At 29.7% G+C, this 20,525-nt stretch overlaps 1 protein-coding gene across 1 annotated transcript in view; it reads left to right on the top strand.

The window, feature by feature from the left end:
- LOC111642352 (multidrug resistance-associated protein 4-like) overlaps window positions 1-18,624 on the top strand; it is a 65,847-nt gene extending 47,223 nt beyond the window's left edge. The window contains exons 16-29 of the mRNA XM_023388686.1: window positions 844-930; window positions 994-1,090; window positions 7,058-7,246; window positions 10,320-10,492; window positions 11,262-11,521; window positions 12,618-12,697; window positions 13,458-13,608; window positions 15,488-15,721; window positions 15,793-15,893; window positions 16,009-16,206; window positions 16,284-16,439; window positions 18,072-18,161; window positions 18,274-18,446; window positions 18,558-18,624. Coding sequence (XP_023244454.1) covers window positions 844-930; window positions 994-1,090; window positions 7,058-7,246; window positions 10,320-10,492; window positions 11,262-11,521; window positions 12,618-12,697; window positions 13,458-13,608; window positions 15,488-15,721; window positions 15,793-15,893; window positions 16,009-16,206; window positions 16,284-16,439; window positions 18,072-18,161; window positions 18,274-18,446; window positions 18,558-18,624 — 2,056 coding nt within the window. The remainder of the gene's footprint in view (window positions 1-843; window positions 931-993; window positions 1,091-7,057; window positions 7,247-10,319; window positions 10,493-11,261; window positions 11,522-12,617; window positions 12,698-13,457; window positions 13,609-15,487; window positions 15,722-15,792; window positions 15,894-16,008; window positions 16,207-16,283; window positions 16,440-18,071; window positions 18,162-18,273; window positions 18,447-18,557) is intronic.
- The last annotated feature ends 1,901 nt before the right edge of the window (window positions 18,625-20,525 follow it).

Below are 20,525 nucleotides of genomic sequence, written 5' to 3'. Positions count from 1 at the left end.
TTATAATGGAAGATGTAAACGTGTTATGCCCAGAATTGCGAAGCTGAGATTACTGTTTCATTCATAGAGGAATTTATGAAGAACTGTCAAGACCATTTTGCAACAATTTTATACACGAAATGCATTAGAAAACGTACCTAATATGTACACCAAGGAGTCATCACCGCGAAATATTTTTAATGTCTAAATGTTACAGTAAAAGATTTTTTTCAAAAATCAAAATCTCATTCACATTACAGTATGTATACGAAATTTGGTAAAATTTTTAATAGTTCTATACAGTTAGCTCTAAATACTTATTCTGTAATTATATTCACCCATGTACATTTTCATGAAATTGAAGTAATGCTTATGCGTATTGCTTTTTAAATTTTTTCAGTAAGTATTCACAAAAACATTACTCAAACATCAAAATAGAAACTGCAGTTACTTTTAAATATTTTTTTGTCTCATTGATGTTGTTCCAAATTGTTCCATTTATGTTGTTAATACAAAACATAAATAGCGGCATTTTAATAAACAAGATTCGTTATATGATCTGATTAGCGACTACTATTATATTGAAATGTAAAATGAAAATGTGCACAATTATATTACTTTTTATGTACATTTTTACAAAGTATAAATACATAACAAAGTCTCAGTTACTTCAGATTTCAGGCTATTTTTGTAGGAAATGGGATGAGAAATTCTTTGAGGTTTCTGCAATGCATGATTTTTCTGTTTGTGGAATTTCTGTATTATCGTTTTCCATTCTTGCTAGATAAGCCTCAACAAATCTCATGTATGAGTAATGTTTTTGCTTTTTGGTACTGAGTTAATGTTATGTTTTTATAATTTTAGAGCACTTTATCTAGATGCCGATATATTCCTCCTTGACGATCCACTGAGTGCTGTTGATGTTCCAGTGGCGAAACATATATACGAAAAGTAAATAATTAAATTATATTTTATGTGTATAATTTAACACAGTTAAACACGTTTTTCTTTCAGATGTATATTGGAATATCTGAAAAAGAAAATTTGCATTTTAGTTACGCATCAAATACAATTTTTAAACTCTGAAAGTAAGATTATAGTGTTAAACAAGGTAAGAATATTTATTGTTTATTACTTCAATTTATTAATTAGTTTTTAATTTATTGAAAATATTGATTTTTATTGTAATAATATGTCAATTTGGATATTAACAAGTTAATTAACAGTACCAAAAGAGCCACGGATTGCATTGGATTGGATTGATTACCGAACATAACTCAATCCATTAAAATCCAAATAAAAATTTACCTAAATAAAGTGAAATTTTTCGAAGTGTAGTGCTATGTTTTCTCTGTTCAAATGAGAAGTTTTTCGAACTGTAAATAATTTATTTATGATGTTTTATTTAAATCTTAATGATTTAAATAAAACATTATAAATAAATTATTTACACTTCGTGTTAAAGCTGACTTAACTACTGTATATAAAGTACATACATATATGCAACATATGTTATTTTACCTGCTGATATTAGTAAATAAGTAGATTTATATCTGGTATTAAATCTAGTAAAATATACTTAACATCTACTGATAATTATATCAGACACTGCCATTAGTTAATCATGTGTCCAAAAAAATTCTGATCCATAAAATTCTATTATTATTCTTGAACAAACCTGGAGCATCTGCTGCTTTTGTAAGCTGTCTTATTAAAGGACAATTTTGAATTATTAGGCACCCCATTAATGAACTTTTATAATGTGAAAAACTTAATCGGTTAGGCTATTCCTATAATTGGAAATAATGTATAATATACTGTACACTTTAAATAGAGTATCTTCTGCTGTATTTGGAAAACCACTAATATGGTCACATTATTTTTGAAACCATGTCTCTCAATTAAGAACTTTTATTATACAGGGGTGATTATAATTAAAGTTCCACTTTGAAATGGCCATAAAATGAAAACTACTGGACAAAATGTTATCAAACTTGGTAATAGTGTACAGGACGTCATGGGATTTTATTTCCTTCGAAAAAAATAGTTCAAAAACTCACCACCAACGGAAAAATGGCGCTATCTCCAATATTGTTAAAAGAAATAAAACATTAAAACATCGTTGAAAATGTTTTTAATTGCTTTTAAAACGCTTTACAGACCATGTTCAATGTGGTGTCCACCATTTTCGATAAGCAAGTTACATCGCATTACTGTGTTCTCAACAGTAGCTCTTAGCATATCAGGAGTAACCCCACAAACAGTTTCGTTTTAAAACCGATTAAAAACATTTTCAACGATGTCTTCGTGTCTTATTTCTTTTAACAGTCTTATTTCTTTTAACAATATTGCCGATAGCGCCATTTTTCCGTTGGTGGTGAGTTTTTGAGCTATTCTTTTCATGGGAAATAAAATATAAAATCTCATGACGTCCTGTACACTATTACCAAGTTTGATAACATTCTGTTCAGTAGTTTTCATTTTATGGCCATTTCAAAGTGAAACTTTAATTATAATCTCCCTGTATTATTTTACATTGAATCTAGGTAAATCTACGTACAGGTAACCCCCGTATAACACGGCACTTCTATAGCACGGATTCACTCTAACACGGTTCGAGAATTGGTACCATCCCCCGTATAACACGGTACTTTTATAGCACGGATTCACTCTAACACGGTTCGAGAATTGGTACCACCCCCGTATAACACGGTACTGTTATAGCACGGATTCACTCTGACGCGGTTCGAGAATTGGGTTAAACCCTCGTACAACATGAAATGTAATAAATTTTTACATACTTAACTAATAATAGTTCACGAAAATTATTATTTTCGTGAACTATTAGTACTTAAGTGCGTAAATTTTCTTTTCTCGCCTTCTGTCAATACACATGGTCCTTCTGGAAACTTGTTTCAANTATATAAATTTATTACTTTTATATATATATTATTTTTATATATATTATTTTACATAGATGAAGGGTAATTTTTGACTTTGCAAAATTCACTGAATATCGTTGATAAGTAGAAATTACGTATATCATCAGATCGCATTTTATGTTTCCGTTTGAAGCTATGTAAATGGATGAAATCATTTCACTTTTAATAATTTTAATACAATAACACAATACACTCTTATACTATTTATTTGTTTATGTTTAACATTTTCGACTGTAGAAGATCGCTTTCAAAATTATAAATTCAGTAACTTTCCTAAGCAGATTAACAGATGAAACGTGGACTACCAAACTTTAGCTCTGTCTACTTTTTATAATGCCAAATTCAACTTATTTTTATGCACAGATATTGATATATTATCAATCCATTAACATAACGCAAGAAATGATTAATGCAAAAATATACTTTCTCTTGATAAAGATTTGTGGTATTTGCATTATATCACTCTCTATTAAATGATCGTAACCATGGTTGTAAACCCCTACTTTGACAGACATTGCTGTTATGCAAGGGACATTATAAGTTACAAATTTCTACGGAACATATAAATTGGTTTTACACATTTTTAAAATTTATTTGTTAATAATGTACGTTAAATTTATGAACAATAGTTCATAAATTTGAAAAATAAATATAAATATTTATTTCATTAGTAATTTACGTTGTTCTATTTTAGGGATACAGACTTTATGTTGGCATGTTTTTGATTCAAGCGATAATATGCCCTTATCTACTAATATTAATCTGTGTTCTTTCAATCCTTTTCTATTTTTTGTGGACTGTCCATAACAGAGTGTTGCAAAGCATAAAATATTTGGAAGGAAAATGTAAGTATCAATACTTCAGTTAATGTAATAAATTTTTGTGCTTACGATCAGATTGCAGATTATTTAGATCGAAATTTTTATTGTGTTTTTGAGCAATTGTCTAGAATGATTTCAAAATTCATAACTTTTGTGTTTTTATTTTCTTGGCTGTTATATATTCAGAGAGGGAAAGTATGACGAGCTCAAGACACCTTGAAACGTCGAGAAATGAAAAAACATTCGAAAGTTTTTTCCTATATGTATGGATGTTAGTTTCTGTATGTGTATATGTGTGTGTGTATGCGGGGGGAATTTTATTCACTCTCTTTGAAGCTTGATAACTTTTGTGTTTTATGTCGAAAAATTTCCGAAATTTGGCAGAGGGACTGATGCTTTGGTGATTAAAGATTGAAGGAGAAGAGCGATATAAGGGGCCGTGTGTATTTCCATATGATCGTACTTAAAGACGGTTTTACTCATTATTAACATTTACAAATTTTTTATAAAACCCATCCCTATCTTTAAAAATTAAACTTTTGGCGATTTTATAACAGTTAAAAATATAAATTAAAAAAGAAAGTAAAATATCATAATAGATGACGCCGCGAAATGTTACCAGAAAACTTAAGCAACTCGATGCTGGATTTTTAAATTTTAAATTGTTTAAATTACGCATTTGACATCACGTCGTAAATTGCTAAAAATTTGGTGGACCACGGAATATTTGTAGCATAGAAGTATTGGTTTTATAGAAAACGTTCCTGTCTTAACAATCAGCAAAAAACTTTGCTGTTTTTGTTATATTTAGAGAGATGTTTATTTTAGAATCTATGTATTCGATTTTTGACAACTGTGTGACAATATCGCATAAAAAAATGAAAACATTTTTCCTGGTAGAATAAAGTAATAACATTCATATTTGACTCACTTCAAAATAGAAGATCGGTTTATACAGTTATAAAAATAATTAGCAGATTACTAATATTATCGATAGAGAGCCTGATTTATTTACTTTCTCCTGCAAAGTAATTAACTCTTTCTTCCATGTCCTTCAAACACGAAGTGGTCCTCTCAAATCACAAACAAATCCCATGTTCAATTAGTGTGACTTGAGATGATTTACATCGTGATAAAATTTTGTATGTTTATTTTTTGCGCTTTTTGATAATATTACAATAAAATAAACATAAAAAAACTCATTTCTTCAACCTATGAGTGTTTTTTACTGATAGAAAGTACAAAATTGTGGAAATTAATGATGTAATCATAGTTTTGATGCGCTGATGATAATTTCACAATTTTAGAAAAAATGAAGCCCAACCACAGCACTGATTATTTCTCTTATCTGTTTTTATTGATTTTTAATTATTTGGGAAAAATTCATAAAACACAATTGTCTATCACAAATCTCATCAGAATGTCAAATATCTTCGTAAACTATTTCAGTAATAACTTTTCGATATAACACTCTTTAATGTCTTTAGTTATTGGAATGCAATATGAAAAAAACTGTAGACGAATACATTCCCCCTGGCTGTCTGTCCTTCTTAATTTCCAGAAGGGAGTCAAATAGAAAAAAAATGATACTAGATATTGAACGAACAGGAACAGGAGGAAACTTAAATCATCCTGAAACCCATTAGTTTCTAGTAAACATTCATTTATAAAATAAAGGTATTTGCTGTGTAAACAAAATTAACTCGATAAATATATATTAATTTATATAATCAATTAATCTTAACTTACAATTCTAAAATCTATTCAATTTCTTGTATAAATTTCTTGTGTTAAATTAATTATTTCATTGCTTATAGATGGAATAATTAGATTATTATACAGTATTTAGGAAAGAACTAATTAAATAATTAAATTATATATAAAAAAACATTATTTTTCCAGATAGAAGTCCAGTATTTTCTCATCTAAGTGTATCTCTTTATGGAATTACAACCATCAGAGCATTTAATGCTGAAAGTAAATTTATATCCACTTTTAATAAATATCAAGATAGACACAATGCAATATGGTTTATTTTCTTAGCGTTAAATCGATGGATTTCTACATATGGTCACATCGTTTGTTTCATAAATATAATTATTACTGTTCTTGTTTTCATCGTTTCAATTAATACAGGTAGGTAAATATATTAAAATTTTCTTTAGTATATAATATAAATAATACTGAATTTGTAATTGCAACTGAAGATGATGCAGGAAGCAAACTCGGACTTGTTATGAATTACGGATTAATGATATTTTGTTACTTTCAATTGCTTATTAAACAAACATCTGAAATGGAATTTCAGGTATACTTTATTTTAAAAACTAACGAGTAAATAAGAAAAGTTTTAAAACACATACTTAAACTCTATTAAATAAAAGTAAAGCTGAAATAAATTTAATATTTATCGAATTTTTCAGATGAACTCGGTAACACGCATTATGAATTATAGCAAATTGAAATCAGAAGCATCATACGAAACGTCATCTGATAAAAAGCCACCATCTGATTGGCCACAAAAAGGTGAAATTCAGTTTGATAATGTTTGTTTACAATATGCCAAGGATAAAAATACTGTTTTAAAAAACTTAACATTTTGTATTCACTCGGGAGAAAAGGTAAAACATTTGAAAAATTCAGGAATCATTACTTGTAATTATTGTCTGAAATTGTTTTTATTATTTATTAATTGCAGATAGGAATTGTTGGGAGAACAGGAGTGGGAAAGAGTTCATTAATAGCTGCGTTATTTCGTATGTCAGAGCCAACAGGAACGATTACAATTGACGGTATTGACACAAAAGATATTGGTCTACAGGATCTACGTAGCAAAATATCGATCATTCCTCAAGTAAACAATAATTAATTTAATCGAAATAATTATTTAATCTTTTTTATATAAAACTTCTAATTTTTAAATGAGATAAAAAAAAAACATATGATACAGATANCATTATTTAATTTATATTAATATGTATCTCTTAAATATCTTTATTAAAATTTTCTTATCTTAATTATGAAAATATAATAGCATGTTTTTTTAATTTTTGGAACCTAACCCTTCTTTTCGTACTAGTTCTTTGTTTCGCATAACACGGCAATTATTTTGGAACGTAACTATCGTGTTATACGGTAGTTACCTGTAACTCTATTTTGATTTGCTCTCTCTTTCTTTCTCTCTCTCTCTCTTTCTCTCTCACTCTCTCTCTCTAAATATATATATATGCTATATAAAACCTGCTTTTCTTTAAAAATCTTTTTCGTTAGTTTTACTTTTGAAATAAATAATTAAAACGTATATTGATATTACAGGGTAAATGTGAATTCATTGGCAATTATCGTAAAATGGAAAGCATGGAAATGCAAACAAGAATTACATCACAGCAAGAAATCGCTGGAAATGTCGAATTGGATTGTACACTTTTCAATGATAATGAAATAAATAATTATACTCAAGCTGAGACACATCATCACATTGAACATATTAATAATACTAACACAGTAAGTATTAATTTGAGTGTTGTTAAACTTCAATTGCTCACATTCTTTCAACGAACAATTTCCCTCAGCATCTGACAGTATTGTAATCAAATTGTCATATTACATCAAACACTATGATTACATCTTCAAAATCTACATTATGCCTTTTATTTAGCAATACGAAATACCCCTAAATTGAAAAGAAATGCGTTTTTGAATTATACTTTTACTATAATTTGATCCAAAAAGTCAAGTAAACATGTCAAATTTTAACTCGCTGTAAATAATCTTATGTTTTACAGATTGACTTTGGGATTGATTTTCAATTGCGAGTGACTTGTAAAGTTTTCAGTTTCTGGTAGAAAAAGTTAATTATATTCAATGGATAGAGTAAATGAACCCAGACCCTTTTTCTAACGTCAATGTCAATAATTCCACAAATTGTTTTATGAACCTATAAACAAAGCTCCCTTTTCGGATAGAAGTGGTCAAACGTCAATGATATTGTTTTATTTTACATGGAAGAACGGTGTTATTAAAAACTAGTTTTGTAAAATCTGATTACTTTAATTTAATTTTCAATTGTTTATGCGATATACTCCTGTAGTTGACAAAAGTCGGTTTTCTAGATTCAAAAATAAAAACATCCAACAACGAGTTATTTATCATTCTCCGGCAACATTTAGTGGCGCTATCTGTTATGATATTTTTTAAACGTTATAAAATGACATAAAGATTAATTTTGAGGGTAGGGATAGGTTTTATAAAAAATTTTAAATGCTAATAACAAGTAAAATCTCGATTAAGACTGACCCTACTGGAGATACAAAACAACCATGTTTATCTCCCCAACCGCTTGACCATTAATCATCAAAATTTAATAGCATCAATCCTCTAAAACTTAAATCTCCCTGCAAAATTTCACACATTTTTGACAAAAAAGACAAGAGTTGTTAAACTTCAAATAGGGTTAACAAAATCGTGACCCCCCCATATACAGTAACATCTATACTTACAGAAAAAAAAACCCGAACTTTTTTGCATTTCTCGACGTTTCAAGGTCCCCTGTGTCCATAATGTAAAAACCTTGGGGGTCGCAGTACTTTTTCTCTGCTATATATAACAGAATCGGAAAAGTAACATCCCTTGAAATATTACAGAAAACAGAGAAATGTTTTCTATATGTGGAATGAAGAAATCAAACAAATACTGCGCGGACCAACAAAATTTGGCAATTTATCAGATTATGTCGAATGCGCAACTTAAAAGATATCCCACTTAAAAATTTCCAATAATATTATCAAAGCATGGCCATAATAACTGAATGATATTTTTACATAATAGCACAAGATTTAAAAAGTTAAAAAACTCGAAGTATTATATATATATACAGTGAAAACTGCTTAGGCGACCACCTGCATTCGACGGGCACCTGTCAAAACGGGCAAAAATTTCTGGCACGGAATAGTTTACCCATAGAGTGTTCGTATAAGTTACCTGTATTAAACGACCACCTGTGTAACGCGACCGCGGGCATCGATTTTTGGTCCGAAACAACATATAACACCTGTAATAAGCGACCATTTTCGCGAATGTATCTGGTCTAAACTATTGTAAGAACCCATCTCAACAACGTTTCCCCCTCCTAATATAATAAATTAGTCTAAACTCTTGTTCGAACCCATCCCGGGCACTTCTCCCACCCTTGAAATTAGGTGCAGGTGTTAATAAATTAGTCTAGCAACAAAGGAAATTCATTTCAGTTTGTTGGAAAATGTCCGAAAAACGAAAGAAATGAGCTGTCGTTAGAAGATCGTATTAAAGTTATCACAACAGCAATTAGCGGCGAAGTTTAACTGTGGGAAAACAAAATTTATTTTACCCTAGACCTACAGTATTTTCCTTGGGGGTGTAAAATATTGTACACGATACAATTAATCGGCTGATCTCATCGTTTGATAAAATCTATTTTTATTTATTTATTTTGAAGCTCATATACAGTACACGTGCGATAAATAGTTTCTGTATCAACCTACCTTATTTCCACGATATTTTTAGAAAAATAATATCCAAGTAATTTTCGCAGGCAAAATATTCAAAAAACAATAAACGCATTAATGCAAAAATCAGTTTTACTTCCTTTTTCGATTCCGCGATTGTAATGAAATCGTATAATGAGAAAAAATAATAAAATCGTTTTATTATTAATTAATAATTTTTCTTATTGTACTTAATTAATTAAGAAAATATTAAATATTAAAAAATACAGTATTTTTAAAGTTAAAATAAGATTAAACTAACGAAAACCAAAAGCAAAGTGATGGAGAGATAGGACGCGCTTGTATATTGATGACGTAATACACGTAACTGAGGAGAGAACGAAAAGAACCGAGTCGAATTAATTAAGTCGGAAAAAAGAAAGTGTGCATTATAATCGAGAAAATGCGAGTATTGTATTAATCTTTAAAATAAAATACAATACCAATATAGCCCTATCGTTGAAAAAATTTGCTTATTTTTGCTCACCTCGAGTTTTGCTTAGTAGAAATGGCTAAAAACTACGCAAAATACGTAAGGAAATACGTTATTACAGGACCACCTGTATTGGACGACCACCTGTCTAAAAGACCACTTTTTGAAGGAACCGTGGGTGGTCGCCATAGACAGGTTTTACTGTATATTAATTTAATGCTTTCAGCATAAAAATAGTATAACAACGTAATGAACAAAAGTAATGTTGTCAAAAATAAACTCATTGGTCCACTTAGGTAAAATTGAAAAATTGAAATTGGTCCAGACATTAAAAATGCAAGAAATAAAAGGTATTTTCGTAAAGATAAATTTATTTTAAATTTATATCGCGTCAAATCTAAATTATTGCATAAAGGCTCGCAATGGTTACACCAATAGAGCTTTCTTGAAAAGTTTAGATATGACGTGTATCTGTGATATTCCAGTATTTTTTTCAACCAGAACCATGGCAGGCAATTCAAATACTGCATGTTTTACAAGTTAAAAATATTAAAATATCTTGACCTACGTTGCAGCATAATATAACGAACAATTTATATCATTTTTAAACTGTTTCTTGTAGGAAGCCGAAAAGAAGAAAATACCACGTGACGACGAAGTGGAAACAGTAGGAATTTCAGTTTATAAAGAATATGTGAATGCCGGAGCAGGATTTTTTTTGAAGATTTTTATTCTTGTTACGCTTATTGTATCGCAGTGCATTATAAATGCCAGTGACTATTGGCTAGTCAAATGGTAGGTCCTATTATTAATTTAAATTTTTAGGTGTAGATTTACTTTTTTAAACGAAGTTTTTAATGAGAAACAGAGAAATTATTTCACTAATTAAGATACGTTCTTTTGTTAACAAAGATACAATACTTTACGAACTGCCATGAATATATAGTCTATATTTATTCCAACTATAATACCCCGTTCGCACCGAGCATTTCGATCTAGATTGTGACTAAGGTCGGAGAGAGTTCCGTGGTGCGAACGCTCTCGACCGTTTCAATCTCGACTGAAACGAGGCTAAATCGCAATCGACTGGAGAGAGTTCTTGAAACTACATCCAGTCATAAGAGAGATCCCACAATCCCACGCGCGCGAGAAAATACAAGATGGCTGCTGAACACGTGTCCGGCTATCGACAGAAAAATAAAAAAGACATCTGGAGAGACGATGACATCTGTCTATTATTAGATATATGGCAAGAAAAAGTATTTATTTCTAACCAAAACTTCCATTTTGTTTGTTGGTGTTCGTGACTTACCGCGTAGTTATGTCAATTTTATCATCGCGTGTAATAGCCGGGTTCTTCTCAAGCGAGTTACCTGTGCGAACAGCACGACGTTCCACTGGCGACAGTCACAATCCAGATTGTGGGTAAATCGAGATCGAAGTGAGTCGTGGATTGTGTGCGAACGGAGTATAATAGTTCACTTGTATTTCAGTCTGTTAACGAACTATTAAAACATTTAAAATAATTAAATAAATACTTGAATGGTCGATTTTTAATTTTCAGGATGAATGATAAGAGAATCCATAGCCAAAATATTTCATTAAAGACAAAATCTTTCTACAACAGCAGTGAAGAATTTTATCATAGTGAAGAATTCAACATATATGTTTACTTTGCATTGATTTGTGCAGTATTCCTCGCGGCGATGCTTTCTGAATTATTATTGTTTCGAATGTTCACAACTGCATCTTTCAAACTTCATAACGATATGCTTCGTTGTATTATTCGAACTCCAATATCATTTTTGGATAACAATCCTGTTGGTATGTAAAATGTGTTTATTTCATTGTTAAGTTAAACATTTAATTCTATAACACGCTAAAAGTATGTAATTTTAAAAATACTTTTATGATACTAACATAACTTATTTGTTGTTTAATATAATATAGTACAAACATTCGTTTCGGTTCTACACGGTTCAAAATTCTGCTTATTACTTTCCCAGCTCTGTTACATATAAAAGAAGAAAAGTATGGCAATTGGTCAAAAAATGACCCTCCCTAGATTTTTACATTTTGGAATCAGGGCATATTGAAACGTCGAGAAATACAAAAAAATTCAGAATTTTTTTCTGTACATATGGTTGTTTGTATGGGGGCACGATTTTGTTCACCTTACTTGAAGCTTAATAACTCCTGTACTTTTCGTTCAAAGTTTCTGAAATTTTGCACATAGGTTTGTTTATTAGGGAGATTCAAGCTGTTAAATTTTGCTGGTTAAATGTCGACAGGATGGAGTGACTGGAGATATGTCGCCTGTCGATATGTGTCATATCTCCAGTAGGATCAAACTTAATGACGATTTTACTCGTTTTTAGCATTTACAATTTTTTATAAAAACCCATCCCTACCCTCAAAATTAAGGTTTTTGCCAATTTGTAATTAGTAGTGGACTTTTTATATTTTATAATCTATTATAACAGATGGTACCACACACGCTGTTTTATATGTTGCCCGGAAAGTTAAACAACTCGTAGCTTGATTTTTTATTAATTAATATACATTTGCGTAATATCCATCTGCAGGTTTGTGCTTGATAAGTAAGATAATCTATCGATGAACAGTACACAATTTTCTACAAGTTTAAGCATAAACATTAAGAAGACCAGAACTTATGAATGCAAATATATATATATATATATTTTTTCATTTAGATATTAGTAAAAACAGAATAAATGCATATATTCTATAAAATTTGATTATAAAAATGTAAAATCTGTTCTGTTTGGTGACATGAACTATGGAGATTATAATGCGCTGTATTATTATTATTACTATTGTTATAATAATAATATCGGCATAAATGTATTTGATACAAGTATTTAATTTAAGTAATATTTTATATTTTGATATTTTCTAGGAAAAATTTTAAATCGGTTTTCCAAAGATGTTAATAATATGGACGATACGTTACCTTCTATTTATTACCAATTGATAAGAGTAAGTTCGCATTCATTTTGAATTTGTGAAGTAATTTGTATAAATATATAAATTTATTACTTTTATATATATATTATTTTTATATATATTATTTTACATAGATGAAGGGTAATTTTTGACTTTGCAAAATTCACTGAATATCGTTGATAAGTAGAAATTACGTATATTATCAGATCGCATTTTATGTTTCCGTTTGAAGCTATGTAAATGGATGAAATCATTTCACTTTTAATAATTTTAATACAATAACACAATACACTCTTATACTATTTATTTGTTTATGTTTAACATTTTCGACTGTAGAAGATCGCTTTCAAAATTATAAATTCAGTAACTTTCCTAAGCAGATTAACAGATGAAACGTGGACTACCAAACTTTAGCTCTGTCTACTTTTTATAATGCCAAATTCAACTTATTTTTATGCACAGATATTGATATATTATCAATCCATTAACATAACGCAAGAAATGATTAATGCAAAAATATACTTTCTCTTGATAAAGATTTGTGGTATTTGCATTATATCACTCTCTATTAAATGATCGTAACCATGGTTGTAAACCCCTACTTTGACAGACATTGCTGTTATGCAAGGGACATTATAAGTTACAAATTTCTACGGAACATATAAATTGGTTTTACACATTTTTAAAATTTATTTGTTAATAATGTACGTTAAATTTATGAACAATAGTTCATAAATTTGAAAAATAAATATAAATATTTATTTCATTAGTAATTTACGTTGTTCTATTTTAGGGATACAGACTTTATGTTGGCATGTTTTTGATTCAAGCGATAATATGCCCTTATCTACTAATATTAATCTGTGTTCTTTCAATCCTTTTCTATTTTTTGTGGACTGTCCATAACAGAGTGTTGCAAAGCATAAAATATTTGGAAGGAAAATGTAAGTATCAATACTTCAGTTAATGTAATAAATTTTTGTGCTTACGATCAGATTGCAGATTATTTAGATCGAAATTTTTATTGTGTTTTTGAGCAATTGTCTAGAATGATTTCAAAATTCATAACTTTTGTGTTTTTATTTTCTTGGCTGTTATATATTCAGAGAGGGAAAGTATGACGAGCTCAAGACACCTTGAAACGTCGAGAAATGAAAAAACATTCGAAAGTTTTTTCCTATATGTATGGATGTTAGTTTCTGTATGTGTATATGTGTGTGTGTATGCGGGGGGAATTTTATTCACTCTCTTTGAAGCTTGATAACTTTTGTGTTTTATGTCGAAAAATTTCCGAAATTTGGCAGAGGGACTGATGCTTTGGTGATTAAAGATTGAAGGAGAAGAGCGATATAAGGGGCCGTGTGTATTTCCATATGATCGTACTTAAAGACGGTTTTACTCATTATTAACATTTACAAATTTTTTATAAAACCCATCCCTATCTTTAAAAATTAAACTTTTGGCGATTTTATAACAGTTAAAAATATAAATTAAAAAAGAAAGTAAAATATCATAATAGATGACGCCGCGAAATGTTACCAGAAAACTTAAGCAACTCGATGCTGGATTTTTAAATTTTAAATTGTTTAAATTACGCATTTGACATCACGTCGTAAATTGCTAAAAATTTGGTGGACCACGGAATATTTGTAGCATAGAAGTATTGGTTTTATAGAAAACGTTCCTGTCTTAACAATCAGCAAAAAACTTTGCTGTTTTTGTTATATTTAGAGAGATGTTTATTTTTGAATCTATGTATTCGATTTTTGACAACTGTGTGACAATATCGCATAAAAAAATGAAAACATTTTTCCTGGTAGAATAAAGTAATAACATTCATATTTGACTCACTTCAAAATAGAAGATCGGTTTATACAGTTATAAAAATAATTAGCAGATTACTAATATTATCGATAGAGAGCCTGATTTATTTACTTTCTCCTGCAAAGTAATTAACTCTTTCTTCCATGTCCTTCAAACACGAAGTGGTCCTCTCAAATCACAAACAAATCCCATGTTCAATTAGTGTGACTTGAGATGATTTACATCGTGATAAAATTTTGTATGTTTATTTTTTGCGCTTTTTGATAATATTACAATAAAATAAACATAAAAAAACTCATTTCTTCAACCTATGAGTGTTTTTTACTGATAGAAAGTACAAAATTGTGGAAATTAATGATGTAATCATAGTTTTGATGCGCTGATGATAATTTCACAATTTTAGAAAAAATGAAGCCCAACCACAGCACTGATTATTTCTCTTATCTGTTTTTATTGATTTTTAATTATTTGGGAAAAATTCATAAAACACAATTGTCTATCACAAATCTCATCAGAATGTCAAATATCTTCGTAAACTATTTCAGTAATAACTTTTCGATATAACACTCTTTAATGTCTTTAGTTATTGGAATGCAATATGAAAAAAACTGTAGACGAATACATTCCCCCTGGCTGTCTGTCCTTCTTAATTTCCAGAAGGGAGTCAAATAGAAAAAAAAATGATACTAGATATTGAACGAACAGGAACAGGAGGAAACTTAAATCATCCTGAAACCCATTAGTTTCTAGTAAACATTCATTTATAAAATAAAGGTATTTGCTGTGTAAACAAAATTAACTCGATAAATATATATTAATTTATATAATCAATTAATCTTAACTTACAATTCTAAAATCTATTCAATTTCTTGTATAAATTTCTTGTGTTAAATTAATTATTTCATTGCTTATAGATGGAATAATTAGATTATTATACAGTATTTAGGAAAGAACTAATTAAATAATTAAATTATATATAAAAAAACATTATTTTTCCAGATAGAAGTCCAGTATTTTCTCATCTAAGTGTATCTCTTTATGGAATTACAACCATCAGAGCATTTAATGCTGAAAGTAAATTTATATCCACTTTTAATAAATATCAAGATAGACACAATGCAATATGGTTTATTTTCTTAGCGTTAAATCGATGGATTTCTACATATGGTCACATCGTTTGTTTCATAAATATAATTATTACTGTTCTTGTTTTCATCGTTTCAATTAATACAGGTAGGTAAATATATTAAAATTTTCTTTAGTATATAATATAAATAATACTGAATTTGTAATTGCAACTGAAGATGATGCAGGAAGCAAACTCGGACTTGTTATGAATTACGGATTAATGATATTTTGTTACTTTCAATTGCTTATTAAACAAACATCTGAAATGGAATTTCAGGTATACTTTATTTTAAAAACTAACGAGTAAATAAGAAAAGTTTTAAAACACATACTTAAACTCTATTAAATAAAAGTAAAGCTGAAATAAATTTAATATTTATCGAATTTTTCAGATGAACTCGGTAACACGCATTATGAATTATAGCAAATTGAAATCAGAAGCATCATACGAAACGTCATCTGATAAAAAGCCACCATCTGATTGGCCACAAAAAGGTGAAATTCAGTTTGATAATGTTTGTTTACAATATGCCAAGGATAAAAATACTGTTTTAAAAAACTTAACATTTTGTATTCACTCGGGAGAAAAGGTAAAACATTTGAAAAATTCAGGAATCATTACTTGTAATTATTGTCTGAAATTGTTTTTATTATTTATTAATTGCAGATAGGAATTGTTGGGAGAACAGGAGTGGGAAAGAGTTCATTAATAGCTGCGTTATTTCGTATGTCAGAGCCAACAGGAACGATTACAATTGACGGTATTGACACAAAAGATATTGGTCTACAGGATCTACGTAGCAAAATATCGATCATTCCTCAAGTAAACAATAATTAATTTAATCGAAATAATTATTTAATCTTTTTTATATAAAACTTCTAATTTTTAAATGAGATAAAAAAAAAACATATGATACAGATAAGAGGTATAAAATGAGTTTATCCACATATACAGGGTATATTTTTTATCTTGAGGCAATGAAATATCTTAATTGGATTTGGATTGTTTTAAAGAAAAGGTATAGACAAAAGTTGTAGGGTGTTGAGAGGGCAATCAATTGGTGACTTCAGACGTGACCTTGACCTTCAAGGTCATTTGGAGGTCAAGTCTGTTTTTTCAATGGGAACAAATGAGATCAAATTAATATATTTCATTGTCTCGAGATAAAAAAATACACCCTGTATAAAGCAGAATACAAATTATTTAAGTATTTAAATTATTTTTTATTGTTTTCTCTATTGAAAAATTGATGAAGAATGGTTAAATTTTCGTATATCAACTGCCAAATAATGACTCCTTATTTGTAAAATTCAAAGATCTGAATGTATTTTCAAATTCTTCAGAATATAGTTAAAGATTATATTAATGTACAGGGATAATACCATACATAGATATCATAGATACTGGGAAAATAAACTGAAAATTTCTTATTGTACTGTACATATAGGTAATACTATAAATCTTCATTATCATCCTTTGCCACTCGTCACACATCATTTAACGTGATCCAAATCCCAGAATCCACAAGAAAAGCAGTTTAATCGTTGTACAACTCTTGCATCACAAATTATTGTAATTTAGATAAGCGAAGCTCCTGCCTGTAGATCTCAACTGAGAAGTGTGCCAATAAAGATCCTGCTGAGGGTAATTGAACTATTTCACTGGGTCCTGATAGTGTACCTTATGACCTGACAGAGTTAATTCAGGCTAGTTCTGCTCACTTTGAATGCTGCAACATGGCGTCATTTAGAAGTAAATAATTAAACTCACATTTTAAGATGAGTCAAGAATTTTTTTTAATTACAGCATGGTAATTAATCAGGCATTTTATCTAAAGTATTGAATAATTTGCAATTGTCTGGTAATAATTTAGAATTGTTAAAATTCTTCGAGTCGAAATTTGTTTCAATATGTGACAAGCTAATCCACTGGGCAGAAATAAAGGGAAAATTGATCGTTGCTACATGACCACAATTTGTTCGCTGGATCAAAGAAAAACTGATTTTCACACAGAGCATGCATACAAAACTGAAAGTAAGTGCGTTGTTACAAAATGCACAGCAAAAATATACGTATAGCAATTTGTAAAAATACAAAAACTGCTGATAAACTGGCAACATTATTCCATAATTGTTGGAATAATGAATTATTATGTTGTTACTAATTAAGTAGCAAAGTTAATTTGTCAATGCCGTTATACTAATATGCTAACAGTAAGTTTAAGTCACTGTAATTCGAACTTACACAATAAGTTTTTGAAAAAGAAGTAAAAAAGTATTTTCCACATATTTCTAATAGTGTATCCATCAATTCTTTTTCAGGATAATTATTCATATAAATTATTCAAATGTTTAGCTTTTCCATAATGTTAATTCATCCAATTTAACATGAGAAACCGTAAAGTACATTTTATTCAACCCTGATTAATACATGAAATGTTTGTCGTTTTTCCAGGATCCAATGTTATTTACTGGTCCTCTTCGAAAAAATATTGATCCTTTCGATGAATATTCAGAAGAAACTCTCTGGCAAGCAATAGAAGAGGTTAGAAATAAAAAAATACGTATTTGAATTTATGCTACTATTCGATTTAAAATTTCTGTTTTTTAAATGAATGCATTTTTACATTTTTACGTAAAAAATATTTAAATAACAGGTGCAATTAAAAGAAGTTATTGGTAAATTACCTGGCGGATTGGATACACATTTAACAGAAGGAGGGAAAAATTTCAGCGTTGGACAAAGACAATTAATTTGCCTTGCCAGAACCATTCTTCGTCAGAATAAAATTCTTGTCATGGACGAAGCAACATCCAATATTGATAAAAGGTAAGAAGATATGAAATCTACAGACGACATTATGTAATTTCAAATATAAAATTATTTAAGTTAATAATAATTATTGAGAAGATAATTGTTATAATTGTTTACATTGTACAGGTGGGAAAGAGAGTCACTTAACACTGCTGCTAGAGAATATAAAATGTACATTGACCATATCGTGTAACGTGCATAACTCTGTAACCGTTGTAGGTAGGTCAATAAAATCATTTAGCAAACAATCCCTTGTGAAATTGTGACTCTAAAAGATTTGTTACATAACCCTCTTCTCATTTACAGTTTCGTAGTTGCATTCAATGTGGCCGCCATCAAGATATCGGCCGTGCGTGTAACACATCAATCTGTATTCCCCTTATTGTAATGTGTTCCTGATATAAGCAAATTAACTTTGGCTACATTCTATATTCTATAGAGAAATGTTATGTGACTTTTTTTCCCAACCCTGTAGATTGTTTTCTAGTCACTTATTGTTTTAGTTTGAATTATAATCATGTATCAAATAGCTTATTTTTGCACATTAAGCAATAATTATTACTATATAATTCACTTTGTCAAATATAACATTAATAATATTGTACAAAGATTAATTACAAATACACTAAGGTTTTTGAATACACAAATGTATTGTATTCTGTTGTCTGCCCTTCAAACACGAAATAATTTTCGGTATTTTATTTTGATATGTATGAATTTCTTAGAAGTGTTGAACACTAGATCGTGTTTTTAAAACAATCACATGGCTTATTTTAATAAAAGGTGGAGAATAAGCCATGTGATTATTTTAAAAATACGATCTAGTGTTCAATACTTCTAAGAAAATATTACAACATGGTTTCACAACAAACGAACATGTATGAATTTAATAAAATATGTACGATGTATTTTCAGTATACAACTTATCTAAAATATATTTTAGAAAGTATTCAATTGAAATATGATATGATTAGGGATTGCAATTGCTGGATCCCTCATCCAGCAATCCAGCTGGATCCAGCGCATTTTTCGGCCTGCTGGATCGTGCTGGATCCAGCGCTGCGGATCCGCAAATATTCAATTAACTTTCTAAATAATGGTGCGAAAGTTTACGTTGTCAGCGTTGCCGCTTTGATAAGTGCGCTATCGCTCGGCGGCGAGAACGACGTTGCCATTTAGTGCAGCACGTGCTACACTCCCTGTCTACACCGCACCACCCGTCCTTTTACCTCTGCTGATCTAATTGATAGTTGACTTTTCGCTCTCGCTAAATAAAGTGTCTTCGCGCTAAATAAAATAAGTAACATTTTCTCCTAGTCCTGGTGCATAATTCTAATTTACGGTCGGTTGTGACGTCAATGAATCACGTGACAGAACTCCGCTTCAGCTGCGAGACACCGGCACTTTTTCGACTTTGTTTCCTGAATAAATTCGGTGCGCAATAAAACGTTAATGCGAAAAATGAAATAAATAACGTTATTTATTTCATTTTTCGCAGCTCGAAGAAATTAGAGAATTTGAATTTTTTAAAATTTTTTTGAAAAATTTCGGAAAAATTGCGACTAAAAAAATGCCAGGGGGACGTCTGTGACACGCTACATGATCTTAAATGAAAATAGAATTATTTACCACAAAAATGACTCTAACGATTTGGATCAAACTTGGTTAGTTTAGTGAATCGTGTAAATACATATATAGTGGAACTAGCAGCAATGGCAGAGGACATTATGGAGGTGGAAAGCGATGATCCAGATAACACGTATTCCCTGAATTTCACCTTGGAACAAGAATTGGAGATCCAACTGAAGCGTGAGAAAGAAAACTTCATGAAACGGAAATAAATTAGTACTGAGAAGGATTATGATAAGTTATTAAAAAAGGAAATGGCTGTTTATGAAAGTGAAAGAGTCAGAGGTGAAAACTTATCTTTGATTTATCATTATTTGATGACCCCGAAACCAATTAGCGTAGAGGCTGAAAGGGCCTTCTCTGCAGCGGGATATATATGCAGTGCATTAAGAAGTAGGTTGGGAGACAACACCATTAATGCTATTTGTTTTTTGAGATCCTACTTCCAGAAAAGTAAAAAAAATA

This window comes from Centruroides sculpturatus, unplaced genomic scaffold (assembly GCF_000671375.1).
Source record: "Centruroides sculpturatus isolate CEXI.00-Female unplaced genomic scaffold, Cexi_2.0 scaffold1459, whole genome shotgun sequence".
In the NCBI taxonomy this organism is placed as follows: Eukaryota; Metazoa; Arthropoda; class Arachnida; order Scorpiones; family Buthidae; genus Centruroides; species Centruroides sculpturatus.
This window is presented reverse-complemented; position numbering and strand designations above follow the sequence as displayed.